General features: G+C 40.8%; 1 protein-coding gene across 1 annotated transcript in view; it reads right to left on the reverse strand.

Annotated features, from left to right (window-relative positions):
* The window catches only part of gsap (gamma-secretase activating protein), a 30,360-nt gene extending 17,193 nt beyond the window's left edge, over positions 1 to 13,167 (reverse strand). The window contains exons 1-8 of the mRNA XM_017485567.3: positions 12,543 to 13,167; positions 10,831 to 10,901; positions 9,205 to 9,261; positions 6,889 to 6,958; positions 3,594 to 3,644; positions 2,124 to 2,212; positions 1,249 to 1,318; positions 953 to 1,002 (exon numbers count right to left, since the gene is read on the reverse strand). Of these exons, the coding sequence (XP_017341056.1) occupies positions 953 to 1,002; positions 1,249 to 1,318; positions 2,124 to 2,212; positions 3,594 to 3,644; positions 6,889 to 6,958; positions 9,205 to 9,261; positions 10,831 to 10,901; positions 12,543 to 12,630 (546 nt within the window). The 5' untranslated portion in view covers positions 12,631 to 13,167. The remainder of the gene's footprint in view (positions 1 to 952; positions 1,003 to 1,248; positions 1,319 to 2,123; positions 2,213 to 3,593; positions 3,645 to 6,888; positions 6,959 to 9,204; positions 9,262 to 10,830; positions 10,902 to 12,542) is intronic.
* Between the last annotated feature and the right edge of the window lie 7,385 nt (positions 13,168 to 20,552).

Consider the following 20,552-nt stretch of genomic DNA (forward strand, 5'->3'; position numbering starts at 1 on the left):
AGGTGTTGACTCGGCCTCCAAATTCCCCAGATCTCAATCTGATCCAGCGTCTGTGGGATGTCCTGGACAAACAAGTCCGATCCATGGAGGCCCCACCTCACATCTTACAGGACTTGAAGTATCTGCTGCTAACGTCTTGGTGCTAAATATCACAGCACACCTACAGATGTCTTGTGGAGTCCATGTCGCGATGGGTCAGAGCTGTTTTGGTGGCTTAAGGGAAGAACTACACAATATTAGGCAGGTGGTTTTAATGTTATGGCTGATCGGTGTATATGCAAGCAAAAAAAACGTCAAAGTTGCGTGTGTGCATTTACTGAAAACAAATGTGTTATGAATGTGTTGTGTTGTGACCGTATCCACTCTCCCCTACTACACTGCAATTTTATAATATAAACTATATGGCCAAATATTTGTGGACACTTGACTATTACACCCATATGCGTTGCCACAACGTCGGAAGCATATAGAATGTCTTTGTATGCTGTAGCATTACAATTTCCCTTCTCTGGAACTAAGACGCCCAAATCTGTTCCAGCATGACGACGCCCCTGTGCGCAAAGCGAACGCCATAAAGACATGCGTTGCCAAGGTTGTAGTGGAAGAACTAGAGTGCCCTGCACAGAGCCCTGACCTCAATCCCACTGAACACCTTTGGGATGAACTGGAACACTGACTGCACTCCAGACCTCCTCACTCATCTGACGTTACTAACGCTCTTGTAGCTGAATGAACACAAATCCCCACAGCCACGCCCCAAAATCGAATGGAAAGCCTTCCCAGAAGACTGGAGGCTGTTATCACATCAAAGGGGGGGACCAACTCCATGTTTTAATGCCCATAGTTTTGGAACAATCCCATACGGGTGTGATGGTCAGGTGTCCGTATACTTTTGGTCACATAGTGTATACTGCATTTTATAATACAAACTGCATGCAGTACAAAGACTCACAACTTTACAGCCTTCCTGCCTCCCCAGCAGTATGTGGTACCGGTCAATATCTAGACAAAAAGTAAGAGTCAATACATTTGATTAAACAATGGCTTCACTACAGTAAACTTAACATCCTTAAACATTAGCTCTACCATGTGAGTAAGCTGGAAGCATCATCTAGGTCTGATGAACATGTGAAATACAATAAAAGCTCCAAAGCCACAATAAACTGTTAAACAATCAAATCTTAATAAAACTGATCACAAGCTGAGACACATAGGAATATGTTACAAATACACCACACCAATACATACAGCCATCTTCTGCTGCCACCAACAAATGGCTTTCCAGCACAGTGTTCCGTGACGAGTCAGGATACAGAAACTAAAGAAAATGAAAAAGTATCTTTATCCTAAACTGGAATAACAGTCAAAAGAATTCCAATATGCATTTGGTATTTCAAACCTTAATACATTGGAATTTTATGTCTGAAAAAATAAACCAGCTACCACTATATATAAAGTCTACTTCTACACATTACACACATGTACAGAAAGGTGACAAATTAAAGGGGGGGGAGGGGGGGCTCTGTTGTGTTGTGGGAGGCATTTTGTTGGCATGGTTTGGGTTCACTTTTCCTCTTAGAGGGAAAGGTCACTGCAAAGCAATACAGTTATTTTGACGGATCATTTTTATCCTATGATGAAACATGTCTATCTTGCAGGGAGTGGTCTCTTCCAAATAAACATTTCCCCATCCAAAGGGCATGAGGGCTCACTGAATAGTCTGATGAGTGTGAAAATGATGTAAGTCACCAGATCTCAACCCAATTGAACATACTGTATATGAGAGACTTTGGAGTGATGTGTTAGCGGGCGTGGACAAAAGTACTGAGAAATTATTCTCAAGTAAAGCATAAATAAAGTATAAATATGCCAAACTAGTACTTAATACTTAAGCATATTAGACAGAACGCTCCACCACCTGGAAGAATGGTGTTCATCCCTCCAGACCTAAAGTCTTGTCAAATCTATGCCAAGCCACAATAAAGCTGTACTGACAGCTCATGGTGACATTACACCTTACATTTTATACGGTTTATTTATTATTCTTTAATTTGTCACCTGAATACAAAGTTTCATCGCATTCTAACCGCTATATGATAATTATCAAAAAGACGGCAGCCTACCTGAACTTTGACCTTGCAATCCACAGCTTTTATAACCTTAGTGTTGTTCATTGGATTTATTTCTATAAGGAGAGTCAGGTATTTTGAAACTAGGAAAAATGGAAGAAAAAAGAGATTTGTGAATATATAGAGATGGATTTGTAGTGTAGAAACAGTATATACCAATGGGTCATTGGGAATTACTGCCAGAGCAACTATGTTATGTCCAGTTACGAGTATGCTGTGCGCATTTGACTTTCCTCTTCTCCATTTCTTAGAATTTTTTTTATTGTGTCCTTTTTGCTTTTTGTGTGGATTCTCTGCTGATTTTGGACACTTAATGAACATTTGAGCCCTAGCCCTATGACCAGACCAGCCTGAGCCACTTGTATGTTGTGTAGCATGAACCGAAGGAGATAACATACTCACTAACTGAACTTAAGAGTTTAAACATTTGCACTGGCTCCGACTCTTAAGCTCTGAAGCACAACTGGCATTTCTTGGTGGCCAAGGTATGTTCACAATGCAGTGGCATTCTGCTTAATACACCACAGAAACCACCATCACTACTATCTGGACTACTCTTCATCACCAAGGATAATTGGATATATTGGCTCATGGAATAAACCACAGTCTGCATCCCCAACTGTGTATGTCGGATTTAAGTTCCCCTCTTACAGATATACACCTCCTCTTAATCATACGCACTCTGCACTTCTGAAATGTCCAAACTTAATGATCTCCTAACCTCGGCCTCATCCTTGTGTCAACGCTCAGGACGACAGAAACTGCTCATTTTATACAGAATTGATGTCTATACTGGATTGCTTTAATTGTACACAGCATGTAAATGTAATCTGTAGTCGGTATTTCTATTCATCACCTCACCAGGCCGGAGGCGATTGATGCTAATATTAGGGAATTGCTAATAGATTCCAAACTTTCACGATGGCTATCAAGTTGGGAAAGTTTAAAGTCCGTTGGAAAACACGATGTTTTGTTTTGTCACGTGTTTCCTTTTCTTTTTTGAGTGTATGACAGCATATTGTAGTGATGACTAAAGAATGAGTTCTGCCTAGATAGCTCTTCATGCATGGATCGACACTCAGACTTATTCAACTGCACATGGATTAAGCGGCATCTCCTTATGACCTCCAGTCAATCAGTAACATACTCAGGAGGTCATAACAATTAGTACATGAATGGTTTACTCATTAGCTCTGCCATGTGAAAATAATCGCGAACTATGATTGGTCAGCAAAATGAAGCCCCTGAGTTACGTCTACGTGTATTAAGGCGTGTAATATTCTTTCAATGCAGGGATACAGCTGCAACTAGTTTCATTAATTACAACTTCATTTGAAACTGCTAGGCTATGATCATTTTTGTGTACATGTGCTGTGTATATTCTGTGTGTGCATTTCTGCAGTGTGTATGTGTGTGTGTGTGTGTGTGTGTGTGTGTGTGTGTGTGTGTGGTAGTTGGAGATACCTGGTTTAAAATGATCCTCTCCTCCCTGCAATGACCGTGTCAGACTGACCGCTGGTGCAAACACAGATAGTTATTATTACTAGGTATTACATTACCAATCACTATAGAGGTAAGATACTGAGGTATATGCCGTAACAGATCAGCGGTAGCTCAGCAGTGAAGGCTCTTTGCATGTGAACAGAACAGCTGTGAATTCAAAGCCAGATCTACCAGAGAGCCTCAACTGCTAACATGCTTTGAATTCTACCTCAGTTGCACAGGTGATGGACAAAACAATGTACATGTGCGATTAATATAAGGGAGCTATAAAGGAGTATGGCCACTCTTGGTCTCCACAATAGCTTTAATCCTTCTTGGAATGCGGTCATAGAAGTGTTGAATGGTTTGTGGTAGGACATTGGACCATCTTTTCCAAGAAGAAACCTCAGCTTTACTCTCATCTGTGACAATGAGTCTGCCTGGGGAAAGACGTAATGTAAATATAAAATGGTCTGCCTGGGGAATGATGTTTGGGAAATGTTGGAGATGTTCGTCTGATACAATAGACTGCCAGGACAGTAGTGAGCCGTTGAACCTTAGCAAAAGGGTGAGACAGGGCAGATTTCCACAGATCTGCTGCATCGCCAATGAACTTCCAATTGCGTTGACCCAGTGGGTCGCCTTCTGTGAGACTAACTGTTGTGAGCCCATTTGTAGAGGATTTACATAAGAAAGAATCTCCTGCTGTCCTGGTAATTTATATACCTCACAGTTACCATGCTGTCAGAACGGCTCAAGCTGTGATAATGTCACAAAAACAGGTAGAACGTACTTGAGGGTGAGGCAGGCTGCCCTAAATTCTGACTGAATGATGTGCCCCTTTTTTTTATATCTGAGGTGGAAAACACCTGCTTCCAGATAGCTGGAGCTCATCACAATAAATCGTATGGTCTACTCAAGTACTATAGATCTCCCCTGTAGAGAATATGCGGACAGTCAACATTGACTCGGAATGACCATCACTGAAAAGGCAAGCCCGAAGGGAACAGCATTCCGGAGCAATGAGAGCACAATGGGTGCATCACACAGACATACTTATGTGAACCAGTCTAACAGACATGCGTTAAAAACTCAAACAAAGACCACTGTCCTTGTGGAAGCATGTAGAGTAGAATCCCCTGTTCTGACCACGTGATCCATCTTTCTGATTGTGCTTTTTTTGTCCAGGGAAAATAACTTTCTTGGGACAGAAACCATGGGGTCTCAATGGGGTCTAAATTTGGCCAGGCTCAAAGCTTCAAAGGCTGTGTTGATGGCAGAATTGATGTTTATACTCCTGCAGTTTAGTAATCACCCATGGTTAATTCAGATGACTGTCAGAAGTCAGAGATTTTGATATTTGTCCGCTTAAGGCTCATACAAAGCTAACAGAACTTATGTCGGTGCCACTCAAGGGTGCTATTCTGTTTTTGCCATTGAGTGGCTGAACACAGCTCTTCATCTGGTGAGCCACCAGTGCTGTGCCGTGAGTGACGATGGCATCTATACAGCCAATCCAAGCTGCTTGTAAGCATGCACTGTGAGGTCAAGTGCAGCGCATCTGAATGCTTTTCCCATAGTTCCAACATTGAAGCACGGACTGTCTGGAGCCTGCCAGTGGCCTCTGTGGTTTATAAAGGCCAAATCTGGCTCACTCCTAGATACTGCTGCAACTGAAGTCGCATATCAGCTGTCGGTTCACAGTCAGCTGGAAAATGCCCGGCAGAGGTGGCTGTCAACATAGCATGCTTAGAGAGAGCCTTGAACCATTTCATCAGCTCTGCATCACTGCATAATTAGCACAGAGAACAAAGACATCATGGCCAAAACAGCTGAAACATCACTGATGACTGTCCCTGGCCTCCAAAGGCATTATGGTTTATGTAAAGCGTCTTTGAGTATCTTGAAAAGTGCTCTATAAATAAAATGCATTCCATCCATCCATCTTCTATACCGCTTATCCGACTGGGTCACAGGGAACTTGGAGCTTATCCCATTGAGCATCGGTCACAAGGCGGGGTACACCCTGGACAGGGTGCCAATCTATCACAAGGCTCAATCACACACACATTCACACACCCAGTCACACTATGGACACTTTGGACATGCCAATCAGCCTACCATGCACGTCTGGGGGAGGAAACCGGAGTACTTGGAGGAAACCCCCGACGGCACGGAAGGACATGCAACCTCCGTGCTCACAAGGCCATGGCGGGAATCGAACCCCCAACCCTGGTTGTGTCAGGCGAACGTGCTAACCACTAGTTATAATAATTATAATTAAAATAATAATAATAATAATAATAATAATAACAATAATAATAATGATAATAAATTATCATTATTGTTATTATTAGCTGCCTGAGCACAAATCTTGAATGTTCTCTCCATCTCCAAGTCGGTTTCCTCTGGTTTCCTCCTACCTTCCAAAAACATGGCAGTAGGTGCCACTAAGATAAACTGTCTCTGGGTGCAAGTGTGTGTATGTGTGTGTGAGTGTGTGGTGACCTGTGTGGGTGTATTCCCACCTCACACCTAGTATTTCTTGGGGTGGGCTCTGGATTCACCACAGCCTAAAAGTGAGTGAGATAATGCTCTTTACACCTTTCCACTCTTTACCAATGAACGGGCCTTTGATACAGAATGTTTCTGAATGGCCACCATGCCATGAATTTCGTAGATGTTGAGGCTCAACACATAGATTTTTTTAGAGACTGGGTCATAATGATGCTTATTCATTTTTGGAGACGACTGTTATGCTTTGCTAATGCCATTTGTCTATTTTTTGGCGTACACTGCCATTACAGCACTTTCAAGACTGTTTTCCTTGAAGAATTATATTTCCATTCATTTGTGACTGATGCACCTGCAATTCAACCATATAAAACATGGCCTCTTTGGAACGTTGTTAGTTGTGGTTTTGAAATTGGACATATCAAAGTGCTAAGTCAGACCTTTATAAAGCTGATAGTCAACCTAATGAAACTCACAGCTGCATTTATAAACTGTACAGCTACATTTATAATTGGGATTTAGTCATTTCAGAGTCAAGGTCCTTTCTAATGTGGTATTTCTGTTATTTGTCCACCACCTGTAAGCCACTTGTTTTAAATATGTCTGCCTATAATTTGATTCCATATATTGTGTTTACCATTTATAAATACTGTAGCTACATAAATCAACTAGACATTCTGCTGTAACATATAATGAGCTTCAGAACAGACGTCCACTTTCATCCAGTAAGATGGTCAAATTAGCCTGAGAGTGAGAAACCTACCCAGCAGTGTTTCTTCTCTATTCAGAGAGCAGCTGCTAATACACACTTGCTTGTCAAAAGTGTACAGTAGCTGTGAAAAGGGAGAAAAAATAGCAATAAGTAACAGAACATTTAGCTTTTATTTGGCAACATATATTTACATTATATATTACATTATTCAAACTTGGCCATCGATGTGGACTCAAGAATATTATGATGAGAAGCTTTAATAAGAAGGAGTTGTTTTGCAAAAGTGTGAGAATTTAATAAATAAATAAATTTCGTTTTGTAATTTATAGTATTTCGTATGTAGAGGAACTACAGACGGGTGTAACGAAACACTAGCATTAAGTGTCTTAGTAATGTCTCCTTCTAGCACAAACAACTTCAATATGTTTCAACAGCTTCAGGGTAGATTCTACAAGTCTGTACGAATTCCCTTCATACAGTTAAAGTAAATAGCACGTAATATTTGGTTGCATATCCCTTCCTTGCAATAACTGCATCAAGTCAGTGACCCGCTGACATCACCAGCCAAACTGTTGCATTCTTCTTTTGTGTTGCTTTTCCAGGCTTTTTGTTTTTCGGGGTTTCTCTCTTCAGTCTCCTCTTCAGGAGGTGAGATGCTGCTCAGTCGGGTTTGTGAAGGTCTGGTGATTGACTTGTCCAGTCTAGAACCTTCCACTTTCCCCCCTGATGAAGTCCTGTGTTGAGGTGGAAGTGTGTTTTGGATTGTTGTCTTACTGCATGATGAAGTTCCTCCTGATTAATTCGGACGTGTTTCTCTGTAAACTGAGAGACAAAATGTTCCTGTAAGCTTCTGAATTCATTCTGCTGCTCCATCATGAGTTCATCATCTAGAAAGACTAGTGAGAATGTTCCAGAAGCAGCCGTGACACTACCGCCACCATGTTTCACAGATGAGCTTGTTCGTTCTGGATCATGAGCAGATCATTTCCTTCTCTACACTTTGGCAGAGGTTCATCTTGGTTCCAGAACTTTTGTTGCTCATCTCTGTATTTCTTTGTGGATTCCAATCTGGCTTTCCAGTTCTTACTGCTGACGAGAGGTTTGCATCTTGTGGTTTGGCCTCTATATTTCTTCTCTCGAAGTCTTCTTTGAATGGCGGATGGTGATACCTTCACCCCTGCCACGTGAAGGTTGCTGGTGAGGTCACTGACTGATGTTTTTGGGCTTTTCTTAACGGCTCTCACGATCTTTCTCATCAGCTGTTGTTGTTTTCCTTGACTGACCCGTTCACTCTCTGTTGTTTAGTACACCAGTGGTTTCTTTCTGTTTCAGGAATTACAAATTGTTGTATGGGCTATGTCTAATGTCGCAGTGGCTCGGATTCATTTTTCCTCTTTTCTCAGCTACAAAATGGCTTGCTTTTCTCTCATAGACAGCTCTCTGGTCTTCATGTTGGTTTATCCTTTTTAACAACAAATGCAGTCTTCACATGCAAAACCCATGGAACAAACCAAGAGTAGATATTCAGATATATTAAATGTTTAAACAATCACTGCAACAGGACACACCTGGACAACAAGAAAAACCAGGAACATGTTCCAATATTTTTGATCATTTGGGGGGAAAAAATGGGTTCAAAGAAAAGATGTCATGTTCTAAGTTGTATAACAAGTCTAGATGTAATGAAATCTGAAATTCTCATATTCATCTTTTGATCTCAAACCCAAATGTCTTCAGTGTAAAAAAAAAAGAATGAGCCTTGCGGTTCCAATACTTTCAGAGGTGACTGAATATTGATTTTACGTGGCCCTTCACTGAAAGGAGACAAATCATACCAGCAAAATGCCTCCCACAGAATAACAGAGCCATCACATCTCCTCATTGTAGGAGTCAAGCCTCTTAGTGTGTACCACACAAGCAACTCATATGTGTGGAGAACATGGTGCAGGATGACTCATTTGATCATATGATTAGTTCTACATCTCTGTAGACCAACGCTTATGGTTATTGCACCATCTTACATTCAGATGTATATTTGTTGTTCTAATAGGAAGTTTGTGCACTGCAACCCTATTATAAGATCCCTCTCCGTGTAACTGTTGACAGACTTTCAAAATCACATAGAGCTTTCCCTCCTGCAAACTTCATGTCAATGTTAGGTTCATTGACCATTTAATTGAATCATGCAGTACACCTGCCTGGAAAAATCTGCACTTCTGTTTCTACACTCATTTATCCAGGTTTTCTTTTAACAACCACCTTCATGTGTGTGCACAGAGAAATTCCTCCAGGAAGTTTACCTCAAGTCTAATAAAATGATTAGTCGGATTTATGTGCATGTGCTGTAGGCCAAAACATGAAACGTACCTTATTCTGTTTGGTATGAGGGTCGTATTTGCCGATTCTGGTGTTCCCTGTGGCTCCCTGTGAAGTTGAAACACTATTAGTGGCATCATCACACATCCTTGGTGTCTGAGCTTGTTTCACTTACAGTTATAGGAAAAAGAAAGTACACCCTTCATCAATTCTATGTTTTTATTTATCAGAGCCTAAATAATAATTGTGTGGTCCGTACCAACTTCTCAAAACAAATAACCTCAGGTAACAACAACAACAAAACAAAAAAAAAACACAACAGATTTCAATATGTAGTCATGTTTTTCACAAAAACGTACACCTACATTCAGAAACCAGGTGGGAAAAGTAAGTTGACCCTTCCTACTTCCACAATCATTAATTAGTAGTCAGATGTTACTAATGAAATGGACAAGATTAGTCAATCAATAAAAAGTGTGACAACCTGGTTAAAGCAGAACCTTTGCCAGTTTGGTGTTCTGGGGCACTCAGATGTGTGTGTACATCATGCCAAGAAGAAAAGACAGCCATGACCTCAGAGAAGCAATTGTTGCTGCTAATCAATCTGGGAAGGGTTATAAGGCCATTTCCAAACAATGAGAAACTCATTCTACAGTGAGAAGGACTGTTTACAGTTGGAGAGCCTTCAAGACAGTTGCCAATCTTCCCAGGAGTGAGTGTCCCAGAAAATTCAGTCCAAGGTCAGACGGTTTAATGCTCAGAGATATAAAGAAAAACCCAAGAGCTACATGATGTGACCTACAGGCCTCTTCAGGCACATTAAATGTCTATGTTCATGACAGAACAATCAAAAAAGACTGCACAAGTATTTCAGGAATGGTGGCTAGGAAAAAATCCTCTCTCCATAAAGAACATGGAGCATGACTTGCATCTCCACAATCCGTATAAGTTCTGTAACAATATCCTTTGGACTGATGAGACCAAGATGGAGATGTCTGCTCACCATGCACAGTGACATGTTTGGCAAAAACCAAACACAGTGCATCACTACAAACACCTTATACCAACTGTGAAGCATGCTGGTGGTGATTTGAGCTTGCTTTGCAGCTATGGGAAACTTGCAGTCATTCAGACAACAGTGAACTCCACTTTATACCCGAATATTCTTGAGACAAATGTGGGCCATCTGTCCAGCAGTTTAAGCTGGGCTCAAATTGGGTCATGCAACAGGACAATGATCCCAAGCACACCAGCAAACTGATATCAGAATGGATAAAGAAGAAGAAAAAACGAAGGTGGAATGGCCAAGTCAAAGCCCAGACCTCAACCCCATAGAGATATTGTTGCTAAAGGTGGTTCTGAAGAAATGTTACTGAATTATAGGGTGTACTTATTTCTCCCCTATGTGGTTTCTGAATGTTGGTTTACTTTTTGAAGAAAGAAAAAGACTACACACTACTACAGAAATCTGTTGTGTTTTGTTGTTGTCACCTGCGGTTATTTGTTTGCTTATAGGGTTAGGGTTAAGTGAAGACCAGCTAATTGTTATTCAAGCCCTGATGAATAAAAACCTCGAATTGAAGGAGGGTGTACTGTGTTTTTCCCATGACTGTATGTTCTGCTTTTTTTGTTTTTGTTTTGTAGAAACACATGAAATAAAATAAAAAAATGACTCACTCTCCAGCAATACACGACACCTTCATCCCTCTCAACGTTCAGGATTTGAGTGTCAACAACCAGCACGTCCTCTTTACAGCACAAAACATGCAACATGAAAACAACAACAACAACATATAAGCTTTCATATATACTTAACGAATCATTAAACAGCGTGAATTCAGGTAATGTGGGACCCTTCGACTCGTTTATTTTCTTGCCTGATAAACGCAAGTCAAAACTTTCGTTACTAACAATTGGTGTGGAACTGCTTTATAAGCAGGAAAAAGCTCACTTAATTCACGTGACGTCATATAAAGGGGTGTTGTCATCATCAAACAGGAAGGTGACCCCAAAAATCTTGAGGAATTAAACATGATATGAGATTTGCCTATAAGATTATACAACGGTCATGACTAATATATTCCACATATTTAATAATCTAATTATTGACCTTATTCTGAGTAAGGCAATATTCTGATTAAGGTGTTTACATGAGTTTCTTTTAGAATATTCCTTTCACGTTCCCGTTTTAAGTTACAGAACATAGATCGATTAATGGCACAGGTCATTACGCCACGCCCCACGCCGTTCCCTCCAGAATTTCACATATCAACATAGAGTTCGTCTTAGTTATGGTACCGTATACAGTATTGGGTTTTTAGTTTTACGAAAGCTTCAAGTGCAGTTAATTATTTGTCGTGCTGTACGTGCAAATAGACGACTGCTTGGAGCGTGGGCTGCGTCGCAAACCACGTACTTACCGTCTATATAGTAGCCAAAATACATGTATTTCTCCTACTGTATAGTAGGTAAGTACGCGCTTTCGTACGCAGCCGTGCTCTCTTTTGCCGTAAAACGGTTGAGCGCTGCCGTGTGTACGTGTCCTGTCGCAAAATGCGGTGAAAACTCTCACGGTGTTAATAGTGTGATTAAAGTGTGTACATGTCTGCAATGCGACTAAAACAGGAAAACTCCACACTTAATTCCATTTGTGTTCACTTCGAGTATGACTTTAATCCGATTAAGGTCGTCAATGATCTCTGTTTACATGCTAGTTTCTTAATCAGAGTATCGTCTTAATCGGGTTAATATCGGATTACCGTTGTTCATGTAAACGTACTGATTGTTACTCAGGCCTAATAGTGAGTACGCAGGGATTTGTATACACATCATTTTACACATGTTAATGCTGCTACTGGACGTAAATGCAAAAATGTTATTAACCTTTCAGCTGCGTTTTTCGATTGTGATTTACTTTATCTGGTTGTTCTGAATATTTAAACAATAACCAAAAATATTAGATATGAGCTTGGAAACTACTGAAGATTCCTGTTAGGTCCTGAACCTGTTGTTATTGTACTTCTTAACATGTAGTTAGTTTTACTCTCTCTGCTGTGTTCATACAGGATTGAAATATGCTGATGGTGGACTTGGGTGAGATTTGTTGTTGTTATGATGTACTAATGTTATGACAAAGTCTGCAAGATATAAATAATGTTTTAAACATGTAAATGAGGATGAAAGAACACACGTGTTGCCAGATATAACATGAAAAGTGTTTTGTGTTGGGAATTTTGTTTCATTAAATGCCAAGAAAGCTTAGACACACTGGAAATAAATAATAATAATAGTAATAATAAATAAATAACCTTTCCCAATTTAAGTGAATTCACGCTCATTTTCAGCTGTCAAAACCTCTCTCTCTCACACACACACACACACACACTCACCTCTGAGGCTCCTCACGGTCTCCTCTTTGGCTACAAGTCTGGAAACAGCATCTCTCTGAATGTCGAAGGTTGAGGTTAATTGCAGCATGTTTGTGATTTTCAGGTTGTCCTTTCTCAGGCGGCGGAGTGAAACAGTCCCTGCTGCTGACTGGATCCAGGAAATGAGTCTAAGTCACGTCTCATCGAGTGAAGTGTGTTTATCGAGGCGTTATGGATTCTCAAACTTTTTCCTCAAGCACGAAAGCACTCCAGAGTGTTTAATAATGCCTCCTTCAGCCGACATTCCGACCTGTCACACTTTCCTTTAGTCCATAACGTGTCAGAACAATGGCTTCGTCTGAATATCCTACAGTCATTTAGTACTGTACGTCACCAAGAGGCTTTAACGCAACCTCCATAAACTCAGTTTCACTCACTCACACTCTCTCTCTCACACACACTCACACACACACTGTACTCGAACATGTTCAATGTGCTTATTCATGTCACTGGCTCAAGCGCTTTAACGACCCCCTACAACGTAACGGATTTGTATTTTGTTTTTATTTGTATTTTTATTTATTTTTTTAGTAAATGCACACTGTAGTAGTGTCTGCGCTCCGTCAGTTATCGGGAAGCATCTTGTTTAAAACACGCCCCCCTCCGGAGGGAAAACAAAAAGAGGAGGACGGACCCGTTTTCATTTGCTCACGTGCTGTCGGTCATGTTGTCACGTGACGCGCATCGAGGTTGAGCCCAGAGCACGCTGCATGTCCAATAGAGCAAATAATTAATAGTACAACAAAATATCTTCGCGCATTATTCAGCGACCCTGGAAACACTGTTACAGAAGCAAACTAAATTACCTAAGTCTAATGTATGGAATATGTAGGAAGAATGGAGTATGGAATATGTAGGGAGTATGGAGGGCATATTTAGGGAGTATGGAATATGTAGGGAGTATGGAATATGCAGGGAGTATGTAGGAAGTATAGAGGGTGTATTTAGGGAGTATGGAATATATGCGGAGAATGGAATATGTAGGGAGTGTGGAGGGCATATTTATGGAGTATGTACAGAGTATGGAGTATGTAGGGAGTATGGAATATGCAGGGAGTATGTAGGTAATATGGAGTATGTAGGTAATATGGAGTATGTAGGGAGTATGTAGGTAATATGGAGTATGGAGGGAGTATGTAGGTAATATGGAGTATGTAGGGAGTATGTAGGTATATGGAGTATGTAGGGAGTATGTAGGTAATATGGAGTATGTAGGGAGTATGTAGGTATATGGAGTATGTAGGGAGTATGTAGGTAATATGGAGTATGGAGGGAGTATGTAGGGAGTAAAGATAATGTAGGGAGTATGAGCACATGTAGGGAATAAAGAGTATGTAGGGAGTATATAGGGAGTAGGGAGTATATAGGGAGTATGTAGGGAGTATGGAGTATGTAGGGAGTATGTAGGGAGTATGGAGTATGTAGGTAGCATGTAGGGAGTATGGAGAATGTAGGTAGTATGTAGGTAGTATGGAGTATGTAGGTAGTATGTAGGTAGTATGGAGTATGTAGGTAGTATGTAGGGAGTATGTAGGGAGTTTGGCATATGTAGGGAGTATGTAGGGAGTTTGGCATATGTAGGGAGTATGTAGGGCGTAGGGAGTATGTAGGGAGTATGTAGGAAGTAAGGAGTATATAGGTAATATGTAGGGAGTATTTAGTATGTAGGTAGTATGTAGGGAGTATGTAGGAAGTAGGGAGTATTTAGTATGTATTGAGTATGTAGGGAGTTTGGCATGTGTAGCGAGTATGTAGGGAGTATTTAGCTAGTATGTAGGGAATATAGAGGTAGTATGTGGGGAGTATGGAGTATGTAGGGAGTATGGAGTATGTAGGTAGTATGTAGGGAGCATGGAGTATGTAGGTAGTATGTAGGGAGTACGGAGTATGTAGGGAGTATATAGGGAGTAGGGAGTATGTAGGTAGTATGTAGGGAGTATGGAGAATGTAGGTAGTATGTAGGGAGTATGGAGAATGTAGGGAGTATGTAGGGAGTATGGAGTATGGAGTATGTAGGGAGTATGGAGTATGTAGGTAGTATGTAGGGAGCATGGAGTATGTAGGTAGTATGTAGGGAGTACGGAGTATGTAGGGAGTATATAGGGAGTAGGGGGTATGTAGGTAGTATGTAGGGAGTATGGAGAATGTAGGTAGTATGTAGGGAGTATGGAGAATGTAGGTAGTATGTAGGTAGTATGGAGTATGTAGGTAGTATGTAGGTAGTATGTAGGTAGTATGGAGTATGTAGGTAGTATGTAGGGAGTATGTAGGGAGTTTGGCATATGTAGGGAGTATGTAGGGAGTATGTAGGGAGTTTGGCATATGTAGGGAGTATGTAGGGAGTAGGGAGTATGTAGGGAGTATTTAGGAAGTAGGGAGTATATAGGTAATATGTAGGGAGTATTTAGTATGTAGGTAGTATGTAGGGAGTATATAGGAAGTAGGGAGTATTTAGTATGTATGGAGTATGTAGGGAGTTTGGCATATGTAGCGAGTATGTAGGGAATATAGAGGTAGTATGTAGGGAGTATATAGCTAGTATGTAGGGAATATAGAGGTAGTATGTAGGGAGTATATAGCTAGTATGTAGGGAATATAGAGGTAGTATGTAGGGAGTATGGAGTGTGTAGGGAATATGGAGTATGTAGGCAGTATGTCAACTCCCAGTTTGGTATAAATTGATGCTGCATTTATTCAGAGCACCTCCATCTATTATACAGCAGATGACGCCATTATACAACACTCAACTACGGCATCTGTTTGCTCCATTTCTTTTACTGCCAAAGTTGCCAGATCTACGAACATTGCTCTCTTTCTCAGTGCTGCTGGGTTTATTTTTCAGACCGGTTGTTTTGTTCGGTTGTTGGACGTTTTGTACACTATATATTAATATAAATGCTTTGCAAGCAAACTAGACAACCGTTTTTGTAAAAATTTCAGCTCTAGTGTCATAACATATCAGTCCTATAATATTCTGAAGAGCTTCCTCTTCCCCCCTAAATGCATTACATGTAAGTAGATAAAAAAAAATATCCATGTCTTTATGCATTTTCTGTACTGCTTATCCTACACAGGGTCGCGGGGAGCCTGGACCCTATCTCAGGGACTCAGGGCACAAGGCATCCTGGGGGCCAACCCATTGCAGAGCACAATCACACACACACATTCACACACCACAGACAATCTAGAAATGCAAGTTGGCTTACAACACGTGTTTGGACTGGGGGAGGAAACTGGAGTACACGGACGAAACCCCCGAAGCACAGGGTCGACATGCAAGTTCTGCGCAAGCAGGGCGGACGTGGGGTTCAAATCCCCATCCCTGGAGGTGCAAGGCAAATAAGGCAGATACGAAGTACATAAAGTATATAATCCCCTATTGTGACACTTCTCCTGGGGCGGGTCAGAAATGAGGAACAGGAGGCAGGCTTGCGACAGCACAAAAAGGCTCTTTATTCTCTCTGGTTTTTACTTTCGCTTTTCTCTGCCACACCTACACTTTTAAAATAGCTTAGTGGAATCACTGGGCCAAAATACAGATTAATGAGAGCCTTTACACATCTCTCTTCCTCTGACTCAGCAGGATCCAGAGGTACGAACTTCTTCACTGCAGCTGTTCATGTTTCTCAGAGGAGGAAAAAAAGACAGATAAATGTACTAAATGAAGATGTTAAACTGATCAAACTCGGATAAGTACTGAAAAGCAGCCCCATCCACGGCAATATCGATCGACAAAAGCACAGTTTATATGGAATTGGGCTTTGGATAATAACGAGCCACTATGCTCTAATCTTAAAGCAGGAGTGTCATAACTGTGGCCTGCTGCCATTTGTAAATGACCCTAGAGGTATTTTAGAAATAAAATTAAAGTTGGTCCCGCTATTAAAGAAAGTTTACGTGAGTACATTTGCAGAGTTGTGTAGCCTGCATGGGGTTGGTAATTGAAGTCCAGTTTGGTGTTCGCTACACAAATAAAATCATCTAAATGTGCTAAACAGTTTTTGCTTAATGACTTACTGGTCATTAGTATTCATGCAACCCCCTCATTATACAAAGTAAACAAGTCTCTGATTGCACTAATAATGAGATTACAAAATGTGTAGAACAAGTTCTGAATTTGTACATAAGAAAGCCAATACGCATGAGGAACTTGATCATGAGTGTATGCATAGCTGTACACAATGGAAGTTGATAAAGTCCCACATTTTCTAAATAGCTTTACTTGTGCATGGCCACACGTATTTGCATAAAGAACCACCTCACACATCACTGTATACGGTAAACAATATCCGTTTGTAAAAAGCTCAGTCATAAGGTTTAAGGAGATCACCAGTGGACGAAGTAAAGTAAAACCCAAAATAGTTATTTGCTACTTTTGAGAGTCGTGTGTCTTAAAAATAGATTTACATATCTTTTTGGAGTTTACATGTGTGCATTCTGCTACCCCAACCTTTTTAAAAATAATAAAATAAATTTAAAAAATAGAAAAAAAAGGGGGGAAAAAAACTGCAATGGTGTGAAAATCCCTTATTATTGTAGGCTTTTGTAACAAGAAATGTAACCACATTTAATTCTTTTCCATTTAAAATTGGAAATAAACAGAAGGTTGTAGAATTTAGAAATATTTACAACAAAGAAAGTAATATTCGGGATCTCTAGTTCCCTATTTAAATGTGCTGCTTTGTACAAGAGGTCAGATTCGTCTAATCTCTTCTGTTGAACTCTTCTATTTGATCTAAAACGGATCATAAGGTTGTACACAACCTTGTGGCGTACTAAATACTAAGAAACCCATGGAAATATTTCAAAGATTGTACTTATAATGATGATAACGAGTCTTTATTGGTCACATATACATTACAGCAGTGTGAATTTTGTTTATCTTCGCACATCCCAGCGTGTTAGGTGGATGGGATCAGAGCCCATGGAGTGGGGAGGGTGGCAGCTTGGTGGTGCTGGGGCTTGAACCCCTGACCCTGATCAATATCCCAGAGCCTTAAGTGTCAAGCCACCACTGCCCTACTTTTCACTCAAGTTGTTGTCAATAAATTAGTAAAGAATGCAAAATAGAAGAAAATCCACATGATTGATAAATGAGACTCCTGGAGATCTTTGTTTCTGATCATGATTACCTACATGGGTATGTGGCTCAGTGTGGAATACATCATTGTGCCCTTGCGGGAGCTCATAAACAGAGCAAAGCCCACATGCTCGTGTAATAACGGGGATGTAATTGCTATGAGTGCTAAATCTGAGAGGTCATTATGGTGTGGCTCACAGAAGGAGGAGCACAGAAGGGAACCGCGCTGGCTAAAGAGAGAGCAAGCGAGGCGTATTACTCGGTATGGAAGAGAACAGTGGCGGTGCTTAAAGAAAGGTTTGTACAGTACACAGCACATTGAAATGGCCACCTCAGTATAACATAGAGCCTGTACCGTGTATGACTAGACAACAATCAGACCCCCTGTGAGTGCAAATAATAACGTGATCAAAAATGACATGATCTCTACAAGAAGCAGAGATCTATGCATTATTCCCTGTTTTTTGGTGTGTGTGTGTGGGGGGGGGGGGGGGGGGGGGTGTTTATGCTACGGAAACTATGCTTAAAAAATAAATGAAAAAGAAGCTCTGAAATACCAAAACATCAGATTTCTCTTACAGCTGCCGCATGTCGAGGCACTCCTGTGCATGACAGTGTGCACCTGGAGGGCAGTTATTTTAGCACAGGCAGTTGCACGCTCACCATTTCACCAACTCTTGCCAGCAATGCCTGAGTGTGTTTAACCAAAGAGAACTGAGGGAGAAAGAACACAAGACACACCACGAGAACAGAAATGACTAAGGACATGTTTGTACCTGCTCTGATGAAACATTTAAAGCTTGAGGTTACAAGTGGACACAGGGATTGTGAGAAGGACTAAAGCACTAATACAGATGGGGTAGTATGAAGTTGCAGTTGTGAGTGCAACACTATAGACGTGCTATGTGATCTGTTACCAGGCTGTGTCAGGACTTGCTGGAATGCATTTTCCTGCTCAGCTGCTCAGTCCTTTATTCCTGAAGAGAATTCCTTCGACATACACGTGCGCGCGCACACACACACACACACATTCACAAGTACAGACAGATCCACCAGTACTAGCAAGCAAATACCCATGTAAAGTCCTGCTCCAAAAATACAACATTTTACAGTTCTAATGGTAGCTCCTGGTGTGTAATATAACATGTACAAAGCCTTGTTTGTGATTCCTACTGTATAGACCCTGCTACTGGCCCTGTGGACATTTCAGGCCCACATAAGTATAAGAGAACCTCTATTTCTCTTGGTTAATGATTTACCGTTTCCTTTCCGTTGAAAAGAGGAGATGATTCAGTTCTTGAACAATAAGATTATTGTTATGACTAAAATGTGTTTTGAATCACTCTGTGACATGTTTCCTGCAAGATATAATTACCATAATAAGCCCCCCCCTTCCTCTCACTCCGACCTGTCTCATGGCTCTTGGGTTAGGTGGGTTGTGCACTCTTACTCACCAAGCTAGGGTACACAGCTTGGTTTACCCACGTCATTGTGGTAGAGAATTCTGTCAACAACAAACACACACACACACACACACCAAGACATGGACACACATACACTTTTTTCACTTAAATAATCATAGTAGTGCTGCTCATATTTGTCCACCTTTTGAAGAGAACTGGTACAGAAATCGTAGTTTCATAATGATATTTTTTTTCAACCAGGTAATTATTCATGGAACAGTATTGGTTGCCAGAAAAATATGAAGGGGGTCTTTTGGTATCTGTATAAGATCCAGTGTATTGGTTGCTCACGCTGTACATATAGACATATGAGAAATAAAAAAAAAGAAGTATCGCTAACCAAAAAAGTACTGCATCAAGTCAAAGAAAAAAAACAACTCGTTCCAGTCAGTAAGTCCGGTCCTTTCAGACATTTGACCTTGCTGTAACCTTGACCCTATTTGCATCAATTTCCACAATGTAATCAGTTCATCTGCTGGTTACACTGATAATTCTGTATAAACCCTACAAACATTCAATTCGTGTTGGGCCACCGCAAACCTCCCGAACAGCTTCATTCACCCTGTGCATCTGTACTGGAGGATAAACACCATTTTTTCAAACTATATTTCCTCAGTAGGTGTTGGAACATGTGTTTAAACACATGACCTCAAAATCTCCTAAAGGTGATCAATTAGGTTGAGATCTGGTGACAATGAAGATCATACAGTATCATTAGATTTACAAACCTTTCAGTGAGCCTTGGGGAGAAGGATATTTTCATCCTGGAAGAGACCACGCCCATCAGCATAGAAATATTTCTTCATAGGTGATGAGTCAGAATAACTTTGTGTTGATGTGGAGTGACTCTTACCTGTAAGTGGGCAAGTCGATTCCAGCAAAATGCATAACAGCATAACAGTACCACTGGTTTCCACTTCTCAATCAACCAACTGTGTGTCCATCCATCCATCCATCTTCTATACCGCTTATCCTTTTCAGGGTCACGGGGAAATCTGGAGCCTATCCCAGGGAGCATCGGGCATAAGGCGGGGTACACCCTGGACAGGGTGCCAATCCATAGCAGGGCTCCATCTGTGTGTGTGTGTGGGTGTGTGTGTGTGTGAATTTGTAAAAGCAAGCTTTTTCAGAAAGGACAGCCTTCTGTGAGAGCAAAACTTGTAAAGGAGAAATGATTTATTCCTTTTAACTTGAGGCTTTAATGAGTCACTCCTGTTCATTTGGCAAACGCTTTTAGCCAAACTAACATATGAGGCCAAATACAAACCTTTTGGTATCTGTATAAGATTCCGTATATGGGTTGCTGTACATATAGACGTGACGAATTAAAAGGAAAAAAAAGTATCAGAGTCCAAAACAATAGCAAGTCCAAAAAAAAATTCACTGCCGCCAACAAGTCCAGTCCTTTCAGACATTTGACCTTGCTGT

The sequence above is a fragment of the Ictalurus punctatus genome, chromosome 14, assembly GCF_001660625.3.
Source record: "Ictalurus punctatus breed USDA103 chromosome 14, Coco_2.0, whole genome shotgun sequence".
In the NCBI taxonomy this organism is placed as follows: Eukaryota; Metazoa; Chordata; class Actinopteri; order Siluriformes; family Ictaluridae; genus Ictalurus; species Ictalurus punctatus.